Raw genomic sequence first — 27,010 nt, forward strand, 5'->3', positions numbered from 1 at the left:
AAAGAGATTTACTGCATGTTTATGGGTTTGGTCCTTTTTTGTCTTTATCAGCTATTAAATCAGACTTCAAACACATACGTTGCCCGTGGAAAAGATGCAAAGTAGTACAGCACTCCTTTGTGTTGTAAATATTTGCAACTGAATGAGCTGAGTTGAGTTGCTGATAAAAACGTCTGTTATCTCGCAAATGTTTTTGATGGCATATCTTTTGTACCTATAAGCTGTTTGTTTTGGCAGGCATTAGACTGCGAGAACTCCTACACCACACATCTTCAAACCTAATTAGACTGACGTAATGAGACGAATGCTGCTTCGCACATGTCTCTCAACATGCAAACTTCTAAACGTGCGTCTGGAAGAATCAAACAAAGTTAACGCCAGAGCACACATGTTCGTCTTTGAGCGCAACATGTGGGGAAAGAATATGGAAACCGAAATGTGTGGGGGTTTGTTGTGTGTGGGTGGTTATAAGTTGTGTCAGGCAGATGGAGAAGCTCCGTCTGTGAATTTGTGTCCCATGCAGCCTCCCATTGGTACAACCAGTATAAACATCATATTTGGGAGACAAGGTGGCTGCTAAGTGGTTGCTGTACTTCAGCAATGGCTTTTGAGGTGCTGTTTGAGCCTTTGAGTGGACATCACAGCTTCTTATTATTCAGTATACTTACTGCTTTTGGCGCAAATGATCTCTTTTTAAATCCTTTTTGCCAGCTAGTGGCGTCCTACAACGTTGTCCTGAGGGCATTAGTTCAAAGTCAGACTAAAGAGAGTGTTCTCTGTCTCACCAATAGATGGGGCTTTCCTTAAGACAAACTGATGATCCAGCTTGTCTAGTGAAGTTTAGATCACCATTCATTTTTCCAGCAGTTCTGACAATCCCGTTCTGTTTGTTCCACAGCCAGGTTGACAGTGAGCATAAGGATCCTTTCCATCAATCCAAAGCCTCATAATGTCCTGCCAAAAAATGATCTCTGATTAGTTTTGTTGTAAATGGAATCAGCATTAACCATAAAATTAATTGTGTCATCATACTATTTTAAGTGCTCTAGCTTGTGCTACATGTGCGATTGTGTCAGCATGATGATTCATATGGTAAAAGATGAAGGCTTTCTGCAAGCCTTCATCTGTAGGATTTGAATCCATCTTACTTTATTGGAGAAGTTTAACTTCCTCACTCAGCTCACTTATATTGAGCCTTTTGTGCATTGCAGGGAGTGACACAGTTAAAAAATCTGTGGACACTACTGATTCAAGTAGCACTCAGACCAGGGCTCTGCACCTGTGTGAGGAAAAAATCCACAGAGATGTTTTATCAATTTTTCTCAGTTTTTTTTTTTTTAGCTTCACCACATATGACCGCTGTAGCCCTGCCCCAACATTTAAAATATCAAGTTCCGTGTCTTGTTACATTTAAGCTGATTCCTTACTAAAAGACACATAACACATTGAAGACAACGCAGTTGCCAAACAGCCTGTGTACAGATATGACTCAGTGTCCTGATTCTTTTTGATGAAGAGAGAAAAGAATACAGAGCAAGCGCACATTTAAAAGAGAGAAAAAGCTAGCAGGCTTTAGAGGGCTGACAGGGAATTGCAGCTCATGAATCATCATTGCCCGTTGGACGTCTGGCTGAGTTGCCCAGCCTGCCCTTTGTATGGCCCTGACACACTGCGCTGCGTAGAGCGCTAAGACCTTTGGCCTGATCATAAAAGGCCTATTAAGGGGGATTGGCGGCTGGCCACCATGTTAATGAAGCGACCCGCTAGCTGCTGTCAAGGATGGCAAAAATCCCCCTCATAACTGCAGCCTCAGTGCGCCTTTGTACAGCTGAAACATAGGTGGCAGTTGTTGCCTACACTGTGAGCGTGGGCCACACTGTAATATTGTCATTGTGTTTATGTGTAAATTATGCGAACGCTTATTTCTGTGTTTGTCTCTGTTGTTGGGTTGTATGTGTCAAAGTACCACATATCTTTGTGTCTTGCGTATATATGTTAGTACTCTGGGGGTGTATTTCTACCACTTACCAGCATACTGTGTACATATGGCCTTGTGTCTCCCCTTGAATCCGTGAACATGACATGCAGCGGATTGTGTAGGTGGCGTCACACTGCGGTCAGTATGTCATGCAGCCTGATCCCAGGGTTGTGCGGGGGTCGGGTAATAACCACACAATGATGTTCTTTATGGGTCATAATGCTGATAAGCTCCATCCTCTGAGCCCTCTGCCCCGAGACATTTAGGCTCATTGAATGTTAAGTGTCATCACATCCTTTGTGCTTTGTGCTGACTGTCTGCCATCTTCTCAACAGATTGAGAATGTGGATGCCTGCCTCAGTTTCCTGGATGCCAGAGGAGTGAATGTACAAGGGCTCTCAGCAGAAGGTAGGAATAATACAAAATTTGAGGCCTGATTAAACTTAATTAAGTCGGTGGAGCAGCAGAAGAGAGATGTGGCTGTTGTATTTGTCTAATTTCTAAATCTGGAAAATTAATTTGGCTTCAATGCGACCCATCCTCTGTGGGTAGGTTTCCATTTCTTCACAGTACCAAATGTTTTCAGAAACCTGGTTTAAGCCTGTTTCCGAGACATGTGAGTGTACTTCACGGTAATGGAATTTACCACACTGGTATCATGACAGCTTTCACTATGGCAGTGTAGGCAGTCATTAGGGCATCAGAGTGGATTGTGGGAGGATAAAAACTGCAGGGCAGGATTTGCCTCCTGACCATCAGGGTACACAGTACATGCTTTATAAGACACGCCAGTCTTATGAAGCATTCTACTCTGAACGGCTTCTGCCAAAGTGAACGATTGTCTGAAACTGTCTCACAAGGCTAGGGTTAGACATTCCAAACAATATATTAAGAATACGTTTTACATTTGATTTGACTCTGCAGGGACACCTTAAGGTTCCATGAAAAAGTATCTGTATGTACAACTGCAGTCAAAATGTCTTCAGTACAGCAAGCAGCACATACAGTGCAGTGAAAACTTATTTGTGCCATTTCTGTTTTCTTTTTTTGGCATATTTGTCACACTTGCATGTTTCAGGTAATCAAAAATCATAAATAAACTGTGATTAAGCATATTTTTTAAAAACTGAATTAAATTTTGCAAGCTACACCAAGGTATGAATAATTCTATTCTATTTAATGTTTATAGCACCGAATCACAACAAGAAATCACCTAAATAGAATCTTTCTGAGAAAGTGAAGTAGGATAAAAGATAAAATAAATAAAACGCATCATGCTACAATCTAAAGAAACTTAAGAACAGATGAAAAACAAAGTCATTAACATCTGTCAGTCTGGAAATGGGTACAAAGTAATTTCTAAGGTTTTGAGGCTTCAGAGAAACAAAGTGAGGGTCATTTATCCACAAATGAAGAAAACTTTGGACAGTGGTGAGGATATCAGAAGTCACAGGCATCAGTGACCAAGGGCATCAGTGACTCATCCAGGAGGTCACAAAAGAACCCAGAACAACATCTATAGAACTGCAGGCCCCACAGTCTCTGTGAAGGTCAGTGATCATGATTCAACATAAAGAGTTCCGAAGCAAAAATCACAGCTGACCACACACACACACACACACACACACACACACACACACACACACACACACACACACACACACACACACACACACACACACACACACTTTGCAAAAAGCACTTGATGATCCCCAACACTTTTGGTAAAATAATCTGTGGACTGACAAGTAAAACGCAAAACTTTTTGGAAGGTTTGCATCCTGTTTCATTCATGCATAAAACTAACACAACTTTTTATAAAGAGAAAATCATACCAACAGTCAAACATGGTGGTGGTAGTGTGACGAGGCTGCTTTGCTTCTTCAGGAACTGGACAACTGTCTGTCATTGATGAAAACATGAATTCTGATCTCTGCTAGACAAGGAGAAGGACAGTGTAACACACATATTCACGTTTGAACGACTCAAAAGAACAAGATGGAGTTCAGGACATAAAATTCAGGACATAAAATCTGATTGTGATGCTTTGCATGACTTTTAACGGGCCGACCTCTACCCAAAATCCTTCAGGTTTGCTGAATTAACAAAATGCTGCAAAGAAGAGTTGGCCAAAATTCTTCCACAGTGATGTGAAAGACTAATTTCAGTCTTTGCTGCTCAGCCAGTTAGGTTTGGGGGCAATTACTTTTTTCATATAGGGCAAGGTAGGTTTGCGTAGCTTTTTTCCCCTTAATAAATGAAATCGTTGTTATTGTTACGTTTCAAAGTACGGAGATCTTAAAGAACATTTAATAGTTTCTCTGTCAGTACGTATTGGGATGTTTATATCATATTCATAAAGGTTTATACTCACAATGACTACATTTAAAACTGTTAGAAAACAGTGACTGTCTAAGAAAACTGAACCTTTGTTGTTTTTGTGTGTAGTGTTGAACAAAATGCACATCTACAAGGACCAGTGCTTGCTCTGACCCATGTTGTTTCTGCTCCCTTTAAATATTAATGGGCTGAACTTGCCCTTGACATCTCGAGCAGCAGAAATAGCCTAACAGGCTGACACACTGACCGACAGCTCTAAATTCTCCATGCTCAGTTACAACACTAAAAACAGCAAAGTGACTTGCTGGGCTTGGAATTTCAAAGTGGGTCTGTAAATATATGGGCTATTTGGTTACCCTGTTCATTGCTGTTGCTGATGCATTTCATTTGCTGGCTTCTCTTGGTCATTCTTCTATTGAGCATGTGTTGGTTGTGTTTGTGACTTGAATGAGACAGCCGTGTCTGCCCTCTCATGTCTAATTGAATTTGCCCAGGGCTTTCCTGGCAATATGCAGTCTTTATTATAGTTTTACAAGATGTGGGAATAAAATAAAGTGGGAGGCTTGATGTGCATACAGGAACCTAGAAACTACTTATTGCAATAACTATTCCAGAAGTCTCCTTGCATCTCACTGGTGGGAGGCTGTAAACCAAAGTTCCGGAAAAAGTCGTCTCATTGAAGAGTGTTTTATTCCCCGTACAAACATTTCACCGAGGGGACTTATAGGCTTTAATGAAATTGAGTCCACACACTACAGAGGAGGATGATGGTGGCTTTTTTACTAAAGACTTGAGACAAAGAAAGACTTCCAATTAAAATTCAATAACCTAAGATCTCCCGGATGTGTTGGCACAGTGGAAACTGATCCCAGACATAAATCCTCATGACTAACTAAATCTGACATTTTTGCAAGGATACATTTCAGTTATTGTTGCAACTTACACCATCATCACCTAAAGCCTACTTAGCATCCATACTAGTTACACTAATATTATTAATATGTTTGAAATTGCAGCTTCCAATGTTTGCACTGCTACTGAGAGCATGCTGCTGTGTTGTCAACTTAAACATGTTATAAAGACAAACTTCATACACTAAAACACATGGTCAAGCTCGACCCTTTTGGACACAAAATATCTCAAAGCGGCAACATAAAGTTTTACCTCTTCAAATGCGATAATTATCTTCAGGAAGTTCAGTGTAGCATTTCCACCCTTAAAAGCAGGTGTAAAGCCCCCAAACACATGTTTCCTACACTTGATAATTGGTTACATTGAGGGGTATTGAGGGGTACAGCAGGTCATTAAACACTCTTTCCAATGCAGGGTCTCACCCACTGAGGCTATTAAAAAGACAGGCTCTTTTTGGTTCTAGTGCTACCAGGAAACCTATAGTATGACCTACTCACCACGTTAAAGTCCTTTTCATTAGTGGCTTTAGGACAAGATCAACCACGGGTACACACTTGTCCTCTGATCAGAAGGCAGGGCCCAAGCCTTTTAAGTAGAGGTAGGAAAGGTAGAAACATGAAAAAATTAGAAAATACAATTATTTAGAAAAAGCTTACGGAAGTAAAGAGAAGGCAGAAGCTGCTGATGAGAAAAGTGAAGGAGACAACACAGGCTACAGTGGGGCAAAAAAGTATTTAGTCAGCCACCGATTGTGCAAGTTCCCCCACTTAAAATGATGACAGAGGTCAGTAATTTGCACCAGAGGTACACTTCAACTGTGAGAGACAGAATGTGAAAAAAAAATCCATGAATCCACATGGTAGAATTTGTAAAGAATTTATTCGTAAATCAGGGTGGAAAATAAGTATTTGGTCACCTCAAACAAGGAAAATCTCTGGCTCTCACAGACCTGTAACGTCTTCTGTAAGAAGCTTTTCTGTCCCCCACTCGTTACCTGTATGAATGGCACCTGTTTGAACTCATCATCTGTATAAAAGACACCTGTCCACAGCCTCAAACAGTCAGACTCCAAACGCCGCCATGGCCAAGACCAAAGAGCTTTCGAAGGACACCAGGAAAAGTATTGTAGACCTGCACCAGACTGGGAAGAGTGAATCTACAATAGGCAAGCAGCTTGGTGTGAAAAAATCAACTGTGGGAGCAATCATCAGAAAATGGAAGACATACAAGACCACTGATAATCTCCCTCGATCTGGGGCTCCACGCAAGATCTCATCCCGTGGGGTCAAAATGATCATGAGAACGGTGAGCAAAGATCCCAGAACCACACGGGGGGACCTGGTGAATGACCTGCAGAGAGCTGGGACCAAAGTAACAAAGGTCACCATCAGTAACACACTACAACGGCAGGGAATCAAATCCCGCAGTGCCAGACGTGTTCCGCTGCTGAAGCCAGTGCATGTCCAGGCCCGTCTGAAGTTTGCCAGAGAGCACATGGATGATACAGCAGAGGATTGGGAGAATGTCATGTGGTCAGATGAAACCAAAGTAGAACTTTTTGGTATAAACTCAACTCGTCGTGTTTGGAGGAAGAAGAATACTGAGTTGCATCCCAAGAACACCATACCTACTGTGAAGCATGGGGGTGGAAACATCATGCTATGGGGCTGTTTTTCTGCCAAGGGGACAGGACGACTGATCCGTGTTAAGGACAGAATGAATGGGGCCATGTATCGTGAGATTTTGAGCCAAAACCTCCTTCCATCAGTGAGAACTTTGAAGATGAAACGAGGCTGGGTCTTCCAACATGACAATGATCCAAAACACACCGCCCGGGCAACAAAGGAGTGGCTCCGTAAGAAGCATTTGAAAGTCCTGGAGTGGCCTAGCCAGTCTCCAGACCTCAACCCCATAGAAAATCTGTGGCGGGAGTTGAAAGTCCGTGTTGCTCGGCGACAGCCCCAAAACATCACTGCTCTCGAGAAGATCTGCATGGAGGAATGGGCCAAAATACCAGCTACTGTGTGTGCAAACCTGGTAAAGACCTATAGTAAACGTTTGACCTCTGTTATTGCCAACAAAGGTTATGTTACAAAGTATTGAGTTGTATTTTTGTTATTGACCAAATACTTATTTTCCACCCTGATTTACGAATAAATTCTTTACAAATCCTACCATGTGGATTCATGGATTTTTTTTTCACATTCTGTCTCTCACAGTTGAAGTGTACCTCTGGTGCAAATTACTGACCTCTGTCATCATTTTAGGTGGGGGAACTTGCACAATCGGTGGCTGACTAAATACTTTTTTGCCCCACTGTATTAGTGATGACATGGTATTTGTGTTGCCTAGCCTCGCTGTTTCATTAAATAAGTAACTTCTTCTTTAAATGCTCCAGAGCAGCATTTCTCCTGCTGACCTCCTGCACTCATACAGAGCTTTTGTTAGATGATAAGCTGAGTAATTTGTGTCAAACTCTTGCCAGAAAAGTAACTGAAAATATGGCAGAATAGTGACGTCAAGAATTCATCTTCATACCTAAATTCTAAAGACAATTTAGGTTACAACTGTTAGTCCTGCTTTCCTAAACAACACAAATATTTTGAAGACAAATCAGCCTTTGGTCGTGCACATGTTCACAAAATGATTGCTGTATTTACAGTTTCACTGCACTAGAATAAAATGTTGGCCCGTGAACATAGCATACATGGCAGTCATGCTGGCTCCAAAACATGTCTGTCATTGCCAATTACCTCTGAAGTCATTTGCAGGGGACAACGCTGTTACACGGCTCTTTTAACAGATCTGGGACTCATCCCCTGTCTAAATGGAAATTACCTGCTACATGATAATTTGAAAGAGGAACTAGATCATCCACCAAAAATTAAAAGCATGTGAAAAGACAACATCTTCTCAAAAGGGGGATAGAAATTAGCATTGCTGAATTGCGTGGTTGGTATTGTCACCTTGGCCCAAGCCTGCATCCTGTTAAAGTTTCTTTAAAGAAAATGAGCTGCTGAGTTTTTCCACAAAAGCACTTATTCTGTTGGATCGATAAAGCATTATTCTGCTTCTTGTCCTCAACAGTATCATTTCAGCGGGGGCTGGGTTTTTTTTACAAGTTGCAAAAAAGTTTTAGTCCCAGTGCAGCAGAATCTGCAACGTTATTTTCCCTAAAGCACAGAAAGCGTTTTCTGTTCTGACTCTCTCAAAGGCCTAGTGTATATTACCACCTCTGGGTGTTAGAAAATAGGAAACGCCCCCAAGAGATTAATCTTCCCTAACTTTCACAGCCTCTGCAGCATAGCCACGGATGGCCGGGGGAATGTTTGTTCCTCACCAGATTGAAAAATGTAGTAAAAACCCTGTGTCAGCCACTGCCATTCTTCCCATTCCTCTGTGTGCCAGCTCTCACTGAGGGTTTGGTATGAAAAGCCCATTTCACAAACGGATGCGTTAGCCAGTGATCAATTCTTTTTCCTCATCGCCGACTGGATCCTACTTCAGCACTATGTCTGTGTGTGTGTGTGTGTGTGTGTGTGTGTGTGTGTGTGTGTGTGTGTGTGTGTGTGTGTGTGTGGGAGTCTGTGAGGGAAGCATTTGTTTGAGTTTTGTCTGAGATTAACTCAAAAGTGTTCAGGGTAAGATTTACACTATAGACTTATTGATTAGAGGATTCTTTCTGTTGCCTCTTCAGCATATTTAAGCAGTTACTTTATCTGCAGCTCTGCTATTTGTTGAAGATCCGATATCCAAAACGTGAATTTTATCTTATTATTGTTGTTTGTTACTCTTTTCTGCTGTGAGCTCATTTTGCAGCATGAATATGATGATTCATATGTGGTTATCAGGGCCGCTGTTTTCTAGCTTGTTTCATTTTAGTTGTCATTCAGATAATAAAATCCAAACTGTTCATTCTTCCTTTTTATCTCACGCATTTGAATGGTTTTGCCTTCATCAGTACACAGAAATGTGTCACTTCTACCCTCACCCAGCAGCACATGCAGTCACTTCCTTATTTCATGGCGAGAGCAGAACTATAAACAAAGTAACTCTTTTATATTTTTGGCTGCTTGTCCAACAGACTTGTGCCAGTAATACATCAGAGTAGTAGTTCCCTACTGGTCACCGCTCCTAAATTATCCAGCTGTGCGTAGCTCGGGTTAGAGATGCTTTATTTGGATCTGCAGTATAACAGCTGGACCTTCTTCTGAGCAGTGGCCTTAATCATTCCTGCTAAATACAGTTAAGTAACTGAAGTGCTTATTCTATAACTCTGTGTATCTTTATCTAATTGTTCTTTTTAAATACTTACGTTTGCTTCACAACAGCTGCTCTTGAGCTCTGTCCCTGAGTGTTTTTTTCTTCTTCCACAATCAGCATATGCTCGTTTTATAGTACTTGAAAGTCAAAATACATGTTCTGGGAAAATGTTATCTTTGGCTGATTACTTTCACATGCAGAAAATACTTTAATTCCAAGAAAATGCATAGGTAGATTTAGAGGATACATGGATGCAGGCAGATCGCACATGTGTGCTCTGCGTGTACGCTCGCGATGACTGAGATTGAGACTGAAGTCACATTTCTATCCATAGAGAATTTGATTCTGTAGGTCCATGGCCGTATGATGGAGGAATTGTTAAATAACTAACACGGCAAACACTTACAATCCATTTTTACCTTCCAGAAATCAGGAATGGCAACTTAAAGAGCATCCTGGGTCTCTTCTTCATCCTGTCACGCTACAAACAGCAGCAACAGCAACAGCAGCAGTATTACCAGTCCCTGGTGGAGCTCAGCCAGCAGACCAGCAGCACCGCATCATCTGCCAGCAGCCACAAATCACAAGAGATGCAATCCAGGTATGTTACACTAAACATGGACACAGATTTTCATGCAGATCAGTCTTTGTTTTGCTTCCCTTGTGCTGCCTGCCTGTTTGGGATGCATGCTTGATGTTGCAATATTCATTGATTTATCACTTTCAGATGCTCAATTAGGTCCTGTTACAGTTTTTCTAAACAGAAAACTGAGGGCTGTGACCTCCTCTCTGCGGTGCAGGAAATGAACAACAAGATACAAAGATGATGATTAAGGTTTTTGCTGCATCAGCTCCATATGTAAGACGAGGCAAGTTAGCTGACAGAAAGCAAAGAAGCTACATTAGTCAACTCAATTTGATTTATATACTGTAGAGCTTTTTAAAACAACACAAGCTGACCCAAAGTGCTTAATGAATTATTGAAATCTTAGTCTCTGATCTCACTACAAAACACACGCTCCTCACAGAGTTGAGAAACCAGACTTGGCACACAGGTACATCTCAGACCAGACTCAGGTTCTAATCTGACCATCCATTGAACAGAAATCTAATCTAAGCCTGTGAGCCTGTGTTTAACAAACACATGTGAGAGTATCATTGATCATTTTTTGTGCCTGACAGAAAATAAATGCCAAACATTTGCTTTATAAGCACTTCAGTGCAAAAGCTGACAGCATCATTTAGTACTGCCTAATAAGGTAGCTATAATAAGCTAGAAGATGTTGCAGAACTGTTTCATGGCTTTTGATCAGGTGAGTACCCCAGAGGTGTTTAATATGACGATGCTTGTTGTATTTTATTTAGAAATACAGTATAAGAAGACGTGGATTATACAGCAGAAGTGTTGGCCTACAGAGGGATGAGCGCTGTAAAAGGCAGCAGAAGCAAAGAAGGCCTGTACTTGTGTGATGTAAATAGACACAGCAGCATTTAAAAGAAGGCCTGAGATGCCACACATGAGCAGCATTCCCCCTGGCCAGATCGAGTTACTACACAGCCACACGGTTTGGCTGCGATGTTTTCTATTAGTGTGTGACTGTAGAGAGAGAATATATGCATTAAACCAGTGCAATAACAGCGTTAAGTCTCAGTATTTAAGGAGTGGGCATGTGAGTAAGATGATACTGTCGAGAGCTTTGACTTCACTGTGTTTGGTTGAGTTAGGAGATGGTGGCAGTGGGGTCAGTGTATCGTGTGTTAAGGGGGGTTATTAGGGGCACAGCTGCCTCCCATTCCCACCCTCTTTATTCACCCCCACAACAGGTGGTGAATGCTCTCACTCTCTCTCTTTTGAACACACACACACAAAACAGCGAATTGTTGGAAGCACATCGCTGTGTCAAACTAGTTTCAGACTTGACGAATCAATACATACACACTTAATGAACCATTACAGAAGCTGCACATTTCATCATCTTTTTTTAGTTTAGATCTCAAGAAAGAATTATGTTTCAACCAAAGAAGTGTCTCAGATGATTTCCATGTAGACCCTCACTGTCTCTCTTCTGCACTAATAAGTGAATAATGTTGAAGGCCACAGTGGAGGTCAGTAGAGATGGCACCATACCACTTTTTTATGTTCGATACCGATATCATAAATTTGGATATCTGCCGATACCGATATGAATCCGATATAGTGTTTCTTAATCAACAAAACTGTTTTTTTAATATCTTGCTGCATTTTGTATAAGTTCATACTCAAGTTAAAAAAAAAAAACACTAACGCTATTCTGTTATACCTGTATGTAAAAAATACACTGCACCCAAAATATTTTATAGTTCAGCAACACTGATCAATCTAATAAACTTAAACCTGCTCCATCCTCCCTATTCTGGTATTTTAAAGAGTACTTAGTGGAAATATTAAGCAACCTAACTAATAGGGTTGCAAACTTCCAGCAAAAAAAAATAGGGAACCACCCCCCATCCTCCACCTCATGATGCTTAATCGACGTAATCAACTTTAATTTAATGCACGTGTGAAAAAAAAAATGCACAGAAATCAATTATTTTTCCAAGAATAATTAAATAGATTCAACATCTTTCTTCAACAGAACTGCAGACTGCACAGATGGTACCTTCCCAAAGGAAAAAGTACTACAGCTTACTAGGGTATATTAAACTTAATAGTTACTATATACAGTAATGGACTTCTATATGTTTTACATCAGATTAAAACTTTGGATGTAAGATTCAGATAATTAATTATTAAAAGCTAGACATTTTAAATGAGAATAAGAAACAAAAGTATGTCTTTGTGCCCCCTTTTCCCTGTTAATGCCCTATCAGCCCCCCTGGCTAAACTTTGCTAGATCCGCCCCTGCACAGTTACCAGCCGTCAGCTGTAGAAAAAGATCCTGGTGTAGAAAGTAATATTAAATACATTCTAACAACAGCTGATCAAGCTTAAACGTGCTGCTGTTGTTCAGCCGCTGGTTTCCTCTTTCTGGCGCCAAGTGGGCCAAAAACAAACAAGAGAGACGGAGTCACGACAGAAAAGCCGATCAGCTGATCATTGATCAGTAGCAACAGGAGAGGGAGGGGGAGAGGCAGTCGCTCCATATATCGGTTGTTAAGCTTAATGCTGGAATGCTTTACAAACATTCGAAGATGAACTTACACACTTGCTTTACTTCTCTCGGGGATAACGTTCTCGGAGATGAAATGCCGGTTTGGTAGCGAGGCTCCAAATGCTCAACCAGACCACCGACAGGTCTCACAGGCCACAGCCGCTCTATCACGTGACGCATCCTGCTCCGACGTGCTAAGGTTATGAGCCGAGTTACGCCATGTCGCAAGTTTTGTGAGGTGCTTTTTTGATATTTGATGGATCGATTACATTTTTTTATTTCTCTCCAATATCTGATCCAGTAATTTAGGTCAGTATCGGACCGATACCGATATGTAATATCGGATCGGTCCATCTCTAGAGGTCAGAGGATCAGTCCATGTCTGTCTGTGAAAAATAAGCTATTAAAATGTGACAACATCCATAGCTGATTGAAGACAGTCTGCAAAGGTCAGAAGGAAGGATGGAAATGAAGGAACTGATTGATAATGTTGCTTTCAAATCAGGAAAAATATTATGTTAAGAACAGTCTAGAGATGCAACATAATTTGACCTGTCATCAATTGAAATCTCATGAGCTGTTGCTGGTTTTTAAAGCAATGTATTAAGAAGGTCCCACAGTTCTGAATTGTGTGTCTGAGTGTCAGTGTGTGAGTCAGAATGAGCCAGTCATGAACGCATGACTCAAACATCACAAACGGGTGATTTAATGTTCTCAACCAAATTCCCCGAGTATCACTTTCCATAATTTAATGTATGTCATTGGCAACACGCAGGATTTATTTCTCATATCGCAACAACGTAATTGTTCATTCATTCATTCATTCATTGTTAGGGGTTTTGTTAACCGCAACGATAATCAGATAATTAGACTTGTGTTAAAGTAATATGCTGAGTCGAGTATCATAGCTTCATAGTTTCAGCACATGTACTACTATATTTTAATAATACATTACACACATGAACAGGAACATTTCACTGTATATTAAAGAAACACAGACTCCATGAAGTTGAGTAATTACCACCAGAGCACAGGGAGACATTTACTTTTCATATTATGTCTAATTCAGATGATATTAAAGCATTGTAAGTTTCTTCTGTGTGAGGTTTCATGTCTGGCTGGTGCAGGCTCCACTTCCTTTTCACTCTCAAAACATGGAAATGTAATTAAATCTATTCATGGAAATCTACTTTAATTCTCATTTTTGCAAGCTCCCGTAAGCTCCAGTCGACCCTGAAGATTTAACATGTCTGAATGGATTTTGTTTTAAAGTTTGCAAATGATCTCTTCCTCAGAGATACACACACATATATACACACTCACACACAGAGATTCATTTGGGCTGCTGCTCATCTGTAGTTGTGGTATGGGAGCTTTCTATAGACAGCACCTGCTGGCCTAGCTGGTGTCTCCAGGGCAGGGGATGAGATGAGTGTGACTCTGTATGTGTTTAAGGGGAACTCCCCATAGGACACAGCACGACAGCCCGGAGCCACAGTCTTTCAGTCTTTCAGTGCTCTACAAGGCAGGGGGGCCCAGGCCTGGCAGGGCACAGCAAACCCTCCCTCTTTAATTCGCCATGTCCCGGGGCGACCACGTTGACCCACTGGTATGGCGCTCCTCGCGTCTGCCCACCGCTGTGTCTCGCGACAGAAAGAGCCGCTTGCCATACGGGAGAGCAAGCATCCTGGCCAAGATTGACTCATCTCATAGGTATAGTTGGATCTTGTAGAGTGTGTGTGTGTGGTAGCATCCAGGCACTGGACAATATTTGGAAATTACACGATGACATGAGGAGGATGGATTAGTCTCAGTGGCATCATGAACTGGTAAATTGTTCAGTTCCTCTTGTTTGTTGGTTTAGCCTTTTATATGACATGTTTTATGTTTAGCTTTTTATTATAGGCTGTTAATACGGACACGATGTTTGCCAGTGAGAAGTTGAAATGAAGTGTGTTCAAGACATTAGTCTGTCAACAGCTTATTTAATGAATGGGATACTACACTGTAAAATCCCAGTTTTGTACTGTATGTATTTGAAGCTAATTATCCATGCTCCAGCTCCAATAGTGCTATGCGCCTGGTTGGAAATTTTGTTCTTGATTTTATAGCAGTATTTAATTTTCTACTGTGTCCTGCAGAATGTTCCAATCCAGTGGCAAAATATGCAGTTTTTATGTTATTCTGGACACGGCACCACATTTGGTCATGTGGCATAATGCCTCTGAAGATGTGGAATACTGATGAATTTGCTGTTTGCATCTCATCTTTTACTAAGAGGTGGTTGGTTTTCCTTTACCCATAAATGGGTAAAGGAATAAATGGCAGGTCAGAAATCATTTTTGCACATTGCTGGTGCTTTCAACCTCTTACTGAATGGTGTGTTACTTTATTGGTGTTGTGACATTCAAGTTCCTCAACTACTTGCAGCATGTTGCTTAGAAACTGCTGCCTAGCCAGCATTATTGTAAAGTAGATGTGGAGTTGATACATGCTGAATTAGGTATGTGGCTTTGTGTGAGATACTCAAGCTTGAACGCTCTTTGTTGGAAATTCATCCCCAGATGTCAAGGTCAGATGACATCTTATTACCTGCTATCATCACAGTGATTCGAGCACACAGATGCCTCACGTTTTGGCTCTGAAACCCATCAGTTTTAGTTTGTGTCTGACCTCAGCGATGTGGCTACCAGGAAGCTGAAACTGAAATTAACAGCACAGCAATGGTATCCAATATGGCTTGCATATGCACTGCAGTGTCGCGGACTATTAAAGAGAGGCCACGTTGATGTATGTTGTATACAATGAAAAGTGACAGACTGTAATCCCCCACCCCTCTCGTCTCCACCACCCCTATTCCATCACCATTTCTTGATCCTGCCCTCATGTGTTCTGGTGTTTCTTTTTTCCACACTGGAATGATCTTGAATGTTGTGGGTTGGATAAGCACCCCAGGCTGGAGACTATACCATTGCCTTCATGTTTCATTACATTTAATATAGTTGGAAGTGAGGGTAAGGATGGGTCTTGTAATGGAAAAAAAACACAACACTCTAGTTTTTTTTTACTGTCCATATACTGCTAGAACTCCCGCATTATTTTTCCTTTTCGTTATACTCCTGCAGCTTCTGTTGCCTTTAGATATTACCTCATCCATGCCTTTTACAGCCCTTTACTCTGAGTATGGGTAAAAAGAGAGAAAGGACAGAGAGCAGAAGGACAAAAGGTTTTCTTAGAAAGAAATACAATGCACAAATTTAGACTCCACCTTCTTTTCCCCCCAAAATGCTGATAAAACACTTTAGCATGTGACAGGCTCCACTAAACTGTCACACCTTGGCTTTTTTGTGCAGTAAAGACCTCTTAGAATATTTACAGGAACACTTACATGCTACTAGGAGATGACATTGTGGGTGTCTTGTTGCGAGTATTCACTGATGTATCATTTATTACATAGTTCATTATTAACATGATGCAAAGGTGCTCGTCACTATAATTGCGTTCTACTCTCTGCTCAGGAGCTTGTTAGAATAACAAGGTGTCATGAAAACCTGCAAAGGCAATTAGAGATGTACTGCAGCTCTGCATTCATCACAGGTGGGTTAAAAAGGAATTTAATTGTCTGGAGCAAGAGGTGTAAATGGAGAAAGATGAGAGAGAGAAATGGAACTTGTAGTAAAGATGGACAGTTGAAAAGTTAATAATTTTCCCACCACCGTAAAAGGGCCTAATCCTTCATAGTTTAACTTATGAACAAAATGATTCTTCTGCTCTCATTGATTCTACAAAATGATGTATGTGTACTCAGCATATTTAATCAAATCACTGCAAAAAGGCCTAGACCAGCCTATTATTGTACTTCTACATTTTTAGGCCAAATTCTGTTAAAGTAGGAAACAGCTAAAGATTTTGCTGAACCCTAATCCTCATTTCTGTAGTATATAATTGTACTGCAGGTTTTGTAGTCATTTCTTCTTTAAACCAGTTTTTTCTTTTTTAATCATCTTTTGGTGGGTGTCACCTGTGCCTGAAATATCATAATGTAAAACCTGTTAGCACTTTTTCATAATCAGTTTTATGAATAGCTGAGTGGTGCGAACTTACAGAAGATAGTTGCTGTGCCTCATTCAATGACCCAGTATAGGTAGTTTATTGTCCGTCTTGTCCACTTTCAGTCACCAGTGCCAAACCAGCAGCCCACAAACACAAAACAGAGAAGGAGTTGTTCTCATTTGTCAGAAAAGAAGGACCTCTAAACAGACTGCTGGTGTTTGCTGCTTCCTCTGTCCTTCAGCCGAAGCAGCTCTGCAAACTCTGAGTAGAGGACAGATTCAAGGTTTTACTACTGAACTTCATCTTGTTCTCATTCATCAACACAATGATTGGAAAGCTCAGGTTTCCGCCTCTGTTCAGCCTGTGAAAGGTAATGTTAGTTCAAAGGGTTTCTTCTGGGAACTAGCTTAAATTTGTCTAATATGTAGCAGTTAAATGTGTCTTCCTGACAAAGGGCTAGCAGCTGCTAGCAAAGCATTGATTTGGTTAGAATCCACAATTATTGTGGTCATTGAAAGTTTTGTCATTTTTGTTTGTTTTATTGTCATTAGCTAGTAACATGATTCTGCCATCACATATGCCTAATTGAACATTTGATGTTTATTTTTTATCTTTCATTTTTGTAATTTTATCTATTTTATATGCTTTTATTTAACATCATTTAATCATCAGATTATTGTTTAGTACACTAGTATGTTAACATCTTGGTAGCTAAGGAGTAGGTAGCTAATGTTTCCATTGTTTTAAGTCTATTTTCTCACTAAAAAACAAACAAATGACGTAGGGGCTAACATTTAAAAGCAGGTCAGATTACCATGGTAATTGAGAAGGACTTTACCAGATATACAAATGGTCAGTAAAAGCACATCTTTATTGAAAATACATTCTACAAGTTGCTTAATTACAAACATGTCAAACATGAATAGAGTTTCCTTCCTGTAACAGTCATTCCCATCTCTGCCAATGACTAACTGTGACTGGTGCTGTGGGTATTTCCTTTGCCTCTGTCTTGTGTGTTTCTTCAAACCATGCCTTCAGAAAATTGTTTGTGAAAGTTGTTGTGTGTGTGTGTGTGTGTGTGTGTGTGTGTGTGTGTGTGTGTGTGTGTGTCAACAGCCCTATAAATGGATTAGGAGATGTTATTGGCCTAGTCATAAGTGTGTGGTAACAAACATGTGTGAGCCATCATGTGAAAAATCAAAGAAATGTGCACTGGCATGCTACAGTATTTACCACATGCTTCTTCTCTTCTTTCCCTTGGTCCATCTCTCTCCCCCTCCTATGCTTACATCTGAATGGCTCCCCTCTCACACGTTATTACATTAAGACATGGATTAAGAAAATTCCAGCAAGTCACTGGTCTTGTTTCTTATCTGACTGTGTTAACAGTGTTGCCCATCTTCTCTGCTTTTTCCTCAGTCTCACAGCACGATATGCAAGTCCTCCAGGCCACAGTGGAATAGGTTCACCACAGAAGAAAAACACCAGGTAATTATGGAAAAATAGATCTTTAAATGTCTTTATTTTATTTGTTAAGCTAATTAATATGTGCAATTTAGTTTTTTTTCAGGGAGGGCTTTGAAGAGCTGCTCTCTCCACAGTCAGGTCAGAGGTCAACAGGCAGAACACCTTATAAGAATTTTGTGTTTTGTTCTTGGGTTCTCAGGATGTAGCTGCAGTAGCTTTATGGTAGTTTGAACGAATGTGTGACAGTGAAGAGCAGAATGTGATGTGCTAAATGTTCGTGTGCTTGTGCCATTATGTTCCCACATGAAATACAGACTCCTTAAACATTATGAGTCCATCACAAAAGGTGTGTACTCACTACATGGATACAGTATTTCTGTAAAGATGCTTGCTAGGAATTTGTTTCTAAATAAATATGAGTAAAACTGGATGCTACCTCCTGTTGACAATCTCACAATCTCAGTCTCAGTGAGATTACTTAAGTGGAGGATTCAGTTATACCAGTGCACAGAACCTGATGCTTCGGAGCAGACGGTGCTTACCTCTGGGAGCCTGTGCTGCCTAAGAAATGTTTTTTGCGTATTGTGTCCCTTAGCACTTTTAAACATCTTGACAAAGATGCTGAATAAATAACTACAGTGTTGCAAAGCACTTTGATATAGCTGCTAGGCAGGGAACCTGTGTCCTGTGTGAGCTGGTAAACTTATAACAGCTCTAAACATGAGCATTAACGGTGAGAAATTCATTCCCAGATATGGGCAGACCAGAACAACAAAGATAAAAGGGATTTTTCACATACATGCAAGACATACGCTTTAAAATGTAGCCACACGTGCTGCATGTGCACAGCCTCCTTCAGCTGTCTGATGCTTGCAGCATTTGTTCCAACTCAGAAGCAGTGGGAACCAGCACGTTGGCAAATAATTCCTCTCCAGCCACCACTGAGCAATGGCAAAAATGCTGCAGCCAGCAGTTCCAGCCCTATGGGTGATAATCTGCCCTCTCACATCACTGCTGCTGCCGCTCTGCAGAAATAGCTCTTTAATTCCCCACAAACAGATGAAGATACACATACGCACGTGCACACAAACAAATCACTTATATTAGTGAGCGGTGACAGTGCAGGCACTCTTCTCTTGCCATCTGATTTCCATTCAAGGCTGATTACCACAGTTAATTACTTTCTTGCCTTCTGAGAAGTTATTTTTAATCACCACGAGTTGCCTCCTCTGTTATCCCCGAAGCAAGAAAGTTTTAGCAATTCTAAAATAGAAATAAATTGTTGTGTGTCTTTCATGCTGCACTGTGCTGAATGTGGTGAGGAATGTTTCCCTCAAGGTACTAGGAGCTTTAGTGTGCTTCTTACTACCTCAGACATTTTGCTGAGGTAAAATGTCTGAGGTGCTTGCTTGTTAGCTAGCACTCAAGGACCTATCCAGTTTACACCTGGCCTTTTCACTTGACACAGTCACATTCAGGCTCTTTGTTTCCCTTTTGTCAGTGGTGGAAACTGTGCTAATTTTTGTATTTTGTATATCAGCTAGACAGTGTTGAGCTCTTTGCTATAATCTGCCTTCTCTGATGTTGGAACAGTAAACGAAACATAAGCGCAGGTTATGTTTTGGCTTTCTGTGCATAATAAGTGGTGTCAACAAATAGCTATTCATATGTTTCACATAATGGGTTGTGGATTTTTAATCTAGTTCCCTTTGATGTGGACATCTGACCTGAATTACAACAAAAGAGATTTACTTCCTGAATAAACTGCGCTAATACCTGACACTACCATGGGCTAGGTGCTTTATTTTTTTGTGGCTCACCACTCAGGACTAGTGATGGGATTTCCGGCTCTTTTTAGAGAACCGGCTCTAAAAAGAGAAATGGCTCTTAGAACCGGCTCTTTTTAGTGAGCCGAACCGAATTCGGCTCACTAAAAAGAGCCGGTTCTAAGAGCCATTTCGTTCACAACCGACACATCACTACTCAGGACTTATGGATGCTAACTAACTTCTGTGTACTGTCAGACAACACAACACTTTATCTGTTTTATGTTTTGTGCCCTTAACTCCAGTTGTACATCTTGGTAGACACACAATTCTCATCCTTCACCTCTTTCTCACACGGTGTTTCCAAGGGGTCGGTTTTTGATTCTTTTTTGTTCTCTGTACATTCTTATTTTTCCATTGGGTTCATGATCTGAAAATATAGCGTTAATTTCCACTGTTATGAGGATTATGTACAGCTTTAAGTTCCATTGATGGGTAGGAATGTAAGTACAGTTTTAATTTCAGTAGAATATGTGATGTTGAATGATGGTGACACTTTATTCAACTCAGAAATATTGCAAAAGTTAATTTATTTTATATCTCAAGTGGACCTTGAGTTGAGTTGCCTTTGTCTCATTGCGTTTGGACTGTTTTATTCTGTTTACTCAGCCATAAGTCCATCTCCTGTTTGTTTGCTCAGCTCATGTTAGCACAGTCTTGACAATTTAGTTATTTGAGTTATTCTGCTTTCATTTGACATATCAGAGCAGCTGAACAACACACTGAAAGTTATAAAACCATCAACATGTTTTATTAGTTTAGCTGCCATGATTTCAAATAGAGTGTACATTAGATGTTGCGTATTAAATGTCGGTACGGTGTGGCCTTCATCTTAGCAGCAGGGAGTGATGTTTGGCAGTTTGCTGGCCACCCGCCTACTTGCGGTATCTTTCTACCATTTTAATAAGCCTGATGTGGCATTGAGTGGCCATGTGGGGGCCAGATGTGTCAGAGCAGATGTCTTACACTCTTGCAAATACAGGGTTATAACAGATGTTATAAGAACTAGTCATGAGATAAGGAAAGGGCTGTTTTGAATACACAGACTCAATGGCACAACACTGTGAAGGGCAGAGAACTCTCTTTGCTCTGCAAGGATTTCACCCACCTCCCTACCTCACCTCAGATCTGTCCAGTCTAAAACAAATTCCCTGTCGAGGAATTGCATCACATTTTCTCTCTTCCATTCCATTTTGCCGATGTATTATCAAGCATGTATTTTGGAAGATGAAAGAATCTTATGATAAAAGGAACTACTTCTGATTACCATCTGAATTGCCTCAATCTCCATCTCATTTCCTACTGTTTATCTCTCATTTTCTCTTGTCGGGGTTTGCAGCTACAGCGCCTTCCTTTTCTGATGTGCACCCCTGTTTGTGTGCACTTTCATCCCCCCTCCCATTTCATATTTTTGTTCCTTTTAGATCTGTTCATTCTTTTGTCTTTGTCTATCAATCTCGTCTGTTCCTCTCTTGCAGACTGAATGTATTAAAGCAGATATATACTATTAATGCTAGTCTGCCTTTGTATGCATTTCTGGGCGCAATGTTCTGCATTATGTGCATGCTACTATACATCTCCATCTGTTTTTGTTCTGTGAATGGCAGACTCAGCTCTGACCCAAGAACCACCTCCTGCTGCAGCTCACCGAGGCCTCTCGGGTAAAGCACCAGTGTTGCGCTCAGGCCTGGATCAGCATCTCTTAACAGTCAGCTAGTCTGCTACAAATGAACAGTGGGATGCAAAATCATATAGTAATTCAAAGAAGGGAAGTGCGAGTAAGGGACACATTTGTTCCTCTTGATGAAGTTTTGTGCACAGGAGCATATTTTATTTTTGTCTGTGTAAAACCATCTTTTCATTGCTCAGCACTTGGGGCTGACATATTTTGCAGTTTTTGTTCTGACTTCCTGCTGCGCCTTGTTCCATTTTCTGAGGGAGACACCCAAGTTGCCTTGAATTTTTGTAGTTAGATCCAAATAATTTGCTTCTTGCTGCCATAATATAATTTCTGGATTTTAATATAGTGCTTTGTTTGTTCCTTGTTGCATCACAGACTGGAAGAGATACCTGGTTAGTAACTAACTTGCTTTGTTTACCTGAGCTACCTTCCCAGAAAAATAAAAAACAGTCCTGCTCCAGTGATATTTAATGATGCACTGGAAGCAGTTTTTTCAGCAGCTATTTTTTTAATAAGACCTTCATCCAGGCGATTTGGTTGATACGGCGAAGTTCTGCATCGATGCCATGGCATGTTTTCAGACATAAAGGTACTGCTACTACTGCACATTCACCCAGTGTATATACTATATGTGTGTATCTATATATATATATATATATATATATATATATATATAATGTTCTTCCTCTACACCCCCCCCAATTTTTGCACATGTCGAGGAGCGTGTCAGGCTACATTTCACTGTGTGTTATACTTGTATAACTATGCATGTGACAAATAATAAAGAACCTTGAACCTTGAACCTTGAACCTAAAGGAAATTGATCCTGTGCAGTGAAAAAAAGACTACCCAGACTAGGTGGGAGTCAGTCTTTTGCATAATGTGTGAAAATATTTTAGATTTGTCAGCGATTCACACATTTTCCAGAGTTAAACTTGAAGTTCAGATGCAGACGAGTAAATAAATCCCCTAGATGAGATTTTCTGTCTTATAATTCCAAGATAAATTTGTGCATAAAACCTTCATACCTGTGTCAGTCAGAATTAAAACGATAGCATCGTGTGCCACGAGATGGGACACGTATTTTACCCGCTTAGTGTTTTGGACTGTCAGTGTGAGCTTGTCCTCAGTTGTTGCAGATTCACACGTGTCAGGAGGGCAGTCAGCAGCTTTTAATTTGGCTCTGTTACTCACCCTCATTTTAAAGTCTTAGAGTGATACGTTAGGGAAATAAAGGACTGAGAAAACTTTGTTGTTCCTTGATCAAACTCTACTCGTATTGATTTGGTCACTGATTGTTTTTTGTTGGTGGTGAATTGCTTTGCAGTTAACTGATGCTCTGAACACTGAAATTCAGTGTTTAAAATCAAAATAATGTTTTTTCTCAACTAAAGCATATTGAGTGAGAGAGAACTGCACTTTGTGTTTCCTGTGAAGTGTATCATAGCTGGCCCATGTGGCAGAGAAATAGAAGAGTACCGAAAGCAGTGGCGGAAGAGATTTCTTAGTAGTCAGGAGGTTTGTTATCCATGCTAGATGTCAATCTGTCCTTTCATTTGTTTATTTTCATGAAAGCCTTAAACACAGAATGGAATATATGAAATATGTTTTTCCCCCAGAGGGCTTTTCACCACTGCACAATTCAGAGCCTAAAATACGTTTCCCTCCGACATCTCGGCTCCATCTGCGATACAGACAAGCGACATATTCAGCATAGAAAATCAATTATCTTTAAGGGACGTCACGGCAAAGTTCATGCAGAGACATCAAGTTGTTACAGTCCAGCGTTTTCTCTCTCTCTCTCTGAGAAGATCTTGACTTATACATTTTCTATTTCACCAGAAGTTGTTTTTTTCAAAGTTCCATAAACGTTTTTTAAGGTTTTGAGCTATCTCTGCCCTTTTTCAAACCTGCATTTTGATATTGTTTCAACATGAAAACAGTGTAAAGCATCTGTGGGAGAAACCAAGGCACCAAAAAAGGAAAAATCATGTTGAGTTACAGCAGAAATAGATCCAGGTTGTCAAAATCTTTGAACCAGCTGCTAAATGTGTTTTTGAAGAAACGTGCTAACAAACAGATGTACGAATGCATCTGGCACACCACATAAAAAATGCAGTATAACGTTACTGTACAACAGGTTTTTGATGAGATTCTTCTTTTTAACACGCTTCTGGGAGTTGTGAAACTCCTCCAGCTGCAGCATGGCAAATCACCATTTGACACTGGCAGCTTTGACTGTGTCAACAGAAAGAAATGATGCAAAAGTGTGTTTCAAAAGTAGACTGACTGAAAACACAAACCCCCCTGGTAGATGTGACTGTAGTTCCTTTTTATGATCATTTGAAGGGAAGGAAATATTTATATCACGCGTGGCTTTACAGTAGCTCTGATCAGCTCTGAGCTTTCAATCAGCCTGTCATGACACAGACTCTCAGCACATGTGCACCTGAACACACAGTTTTTCTTTTTCTTTTATCCTCCCTCCTTAGCCCAAGATGAAACAAAGACTTCTGATCTCTCTTCATCTTACACACTGACACATACTGAATCCAGGGCTGGTTATTTGTGAGAAAATATACCAATATTTGTAGATTTTTAAATCTCAATGTGTATCTCATCTGTTATTGTGTCTAGTCGAGGCCTAACGGTTAAAGGTAACAGTGCATACTTTATAGGCGCTTTCAGTGGAAGTGACGGGACACCAAATCTCCGTGTGCTTTAAGTGAAGCTAATGTGAGATGTCATCAGTTAGTTAAGCCGCGCTTGAGCTTGATGTTCTGGAAGGGGTGGTCATTTTAGTACCTTGGTGTTATTCTGTAATTCTGCTGTTCCCTGAAACAAGAAGGGTGACTTTTGCACATTTGAACTCCACAATGACTGGATGAAAGTTATTACTGACAAAGGACTGTTGATTTTAAAGTATCCCCTGTTATAAATAAACCACCTTTCCTTGACTTTTTTGGGTTGAAGTTAATGTGCAGTCATCTTACTTGTCATTGTTCTACCTCTCCTGCAGGTTACCAGGGCCCTCCAGAGTACCTGCTGCGGGCAGCGGGACCTCCAGGAGCCCAGGCTCATCCAACCTCAACCGTCGGAGCCAGAGCTTCAACAGCATTGACAAGAGCAAGCCTCTTCAGTATGCCAGTGGCAACGATAGAGGTAAAGAGTGTGTTTACAGAGTTTGACTATGGGGTCAGGGGTAGGCAACCCCAGGCCTCAAGGGCTGGTGTCCTGCAGGTTTTAGATGTGTCCTTGATCCAACACAGCTGATTCAAATTGCTAAATGACCTCCTCAACATGTCTTGAAGTTCTCCAGAGGCCTGGTAACGAACTAATCACCCTGGGTGAGATCTAAAACCTGCAGGACACCGGCTCTCGAGGCCTGGAGTTGCCTACTCCTGCAGTAGGTAGAGGCAGTGATTTTCCATTCCTCATCCCAACCACTTGATGGCACCACTCACACAAGTCAGACAGGCTGATGTCACTAGTCTTAACTGGTCTGCTGAATCATCCACTGCTCTTCATTCCAACTGAGTTGGAATAGATGCCATTAAGTGGAGGTGGTGAAAATATTCACAGCATGAATAGAGCTGTTTGAGAAATGAGCAGGGGGTGAATCCAGGAAACCGCTTTGTCAAGTACGATCAAGCTAATAAGAGTAATTGTGTTTTTGAGAAAAGGGTCTTACAGAGGCCAAGAGTGAGTGTGTGGCATTTTATTTAACAGAAAAGTAATTACTGAAAAGTCCTTGTTGTGTTAATGGCCACATTCTGCTGTGAAGAGTAAATATATCCATTCGTAATGTGTTAATTACACAATTCTTTACTGTTGGCTCGTTCGATCACTTTATAATAGCTTTAAGATTTTGTCATGGCTCATTCATAAGAATTCTTATGAGTTATTGGCTAACACAATGCCAGTAATTAAAACATGTTCTCATGCCTCAGCATCATCATAATAATAACGCCACTCCTGAAGGTATATTAACAAACCTTTTACTTTGGCAAAAATGTTTTCTAACAAAAGACAGCCAGCATTTATTCTTAAAGCATTGCACAGTCATTGAGGAAAATAGTGCAAAGGATCAGTAGATGGTGATGTAGTGGAGGAGAGACACAGTGAGTGGCACCCAACAGAGATAGCAGTGAAATGCCTGCAGCAAACGCTTGCTGAATTTCTCTCTGCCTTCCTTTTCATCCTAAAAGTTCACATGTGCACTCACCCTTCCAGTTTCTGTCTGAAACTTCAGATTCTTCAGTGGGAGAGGGAGGTGAAAGATGACACACAGAAGGATGGAAAGATAGTATGTAATCAATCGTAACTGAAAATTGCTAAAAACGGGGAATAACAAGCTCTTGAGAAACTGACATTTCACATTAGTCTTAATGTGCTTTTAGTTATAATTGGGTTTAAATGTCAGGGTTTTTTTTAGGTTTATTATGGTTATTAGTTACGTCACAGTTTCAAAGGTTTCAGTAACATTTTCCCCTTTTTTCCTGAAAATGATACGCAGGGTATTAAAGGGCAAATGTGTCTTTTTCCAGTGGAGTCTTGCCAAAAGACAAAGCCTCAGTTTGGAGAGATAAGCCGGTAGGACTGGTGCTTCACTGCAGGGGAGATGGAAAAGGTGTTTTGGTTTAAAATAAAATAGACAAACCAAAAAGTGGAGGGGGGGATCAATTGTTGAGGAAATGTCAGCTATGCAGTCGGATCCTTCTGGCCAAAAACAGGTAGCAGAGAAATCAAAAGGCACATAAACAGATACAGGAAGTGTCTGCCACAAGCTTTTTCCCCTCCTCTCTTACAGCTACTTACATTCGCCCCTTATAGGACATGTTCTCGTTTAATGTGAAATATTTTCATCTTTTCTAATTGTGACTGTGCAAATTCAGATTACTAATGGAAACAAGTACAAATATAGTATTCAGCTCTGAGCAGACAATGCCGTAATGTTCATCCCAACCTCTAACAATTTTTACAGATTTCATTTTCTTATTTATTTGATATTATTATGCATATTTTCTTTATTTTCATTTTAATAATGAAGCCAGGCCACTGCACAAATGAGTTTGAAAGTGTTTTAATATTATTTAAGAAAAACTTATCACATTTTCCTCCTTTTTGCATAGTTTCCACCTGTTAGTACTACAGCCATTTAAGATTATGGAGATTACACATGGCAGTTTTTTGTACATGATGTCGACTTGTCTGATCTATAAAAGGGGCAGGGTTTACTTAAAACTAGCGTTCTAGTTTGTTTCTATATTTTTTTTATCAGAGCCAATAAGCTCCAATGGCCAGGTCAATATATTATTTGATTTTATCTGTTTGCCATCTATTGGTATGGGCATTTGTA

At 40.5% G+C, this 27,010-nt stretch overlaps 1 protein-coding gene across 10 annotated transcripts in view; it reads left to right on the top strand.

The window, feature by feature from the left end:
* nav3 (neuron navigator 3) overlaps positions 1 to 27,010 on the top strand; it is a 398,636-nt gene that overhangs the window by 286,807 nt on the left and 84,819 nt on the right. For 9 of the 10 annotated variants that reach the window (XM_040050291.1, XM_040050289.1, XM_040050290.1 and 6 more), the window contains 4 exons: positions 2,314 to 2,386; positions 9,920 to 10,094; positions 18,097 to 18,165; positions 24,671 to 24,813. In XM_040050291.1, coding sequence (XP_039906225.1) covers positions 2,314 to 2,386; positions 9,920 to 10,094; positions 18,097 to 18,165; positions 24,671 to 24,813 — 460 coding nt within the window. Of the gene's footprint in view, positions 1 to 2,313; positions 2,387 to 9,919; positions 10,095 to 17,011; positions 17,048 to 18,096; positions 18,166 to 24,670; positions 24,814 to 27,010 lie in introns of those variants that run through there. The other variant, XM_040050295.1, reaches the window with a different exon arrangement.

Source organism: Simochromis diagramma, unplaced genomic scaffold, assembly GCF_900408965.1.
Source record: "Simochromis diagramma unplaced genomic scaffold, fSimDia1.1 OVJJ01000131.1, whole genome shotgun sequence".
Lineage (NCBI taxonomy): Eukaryota > Metazoa > Chordata > Actinopteri > Cichliformes > Cichlidae > Simochromis > Simochromis diagramma.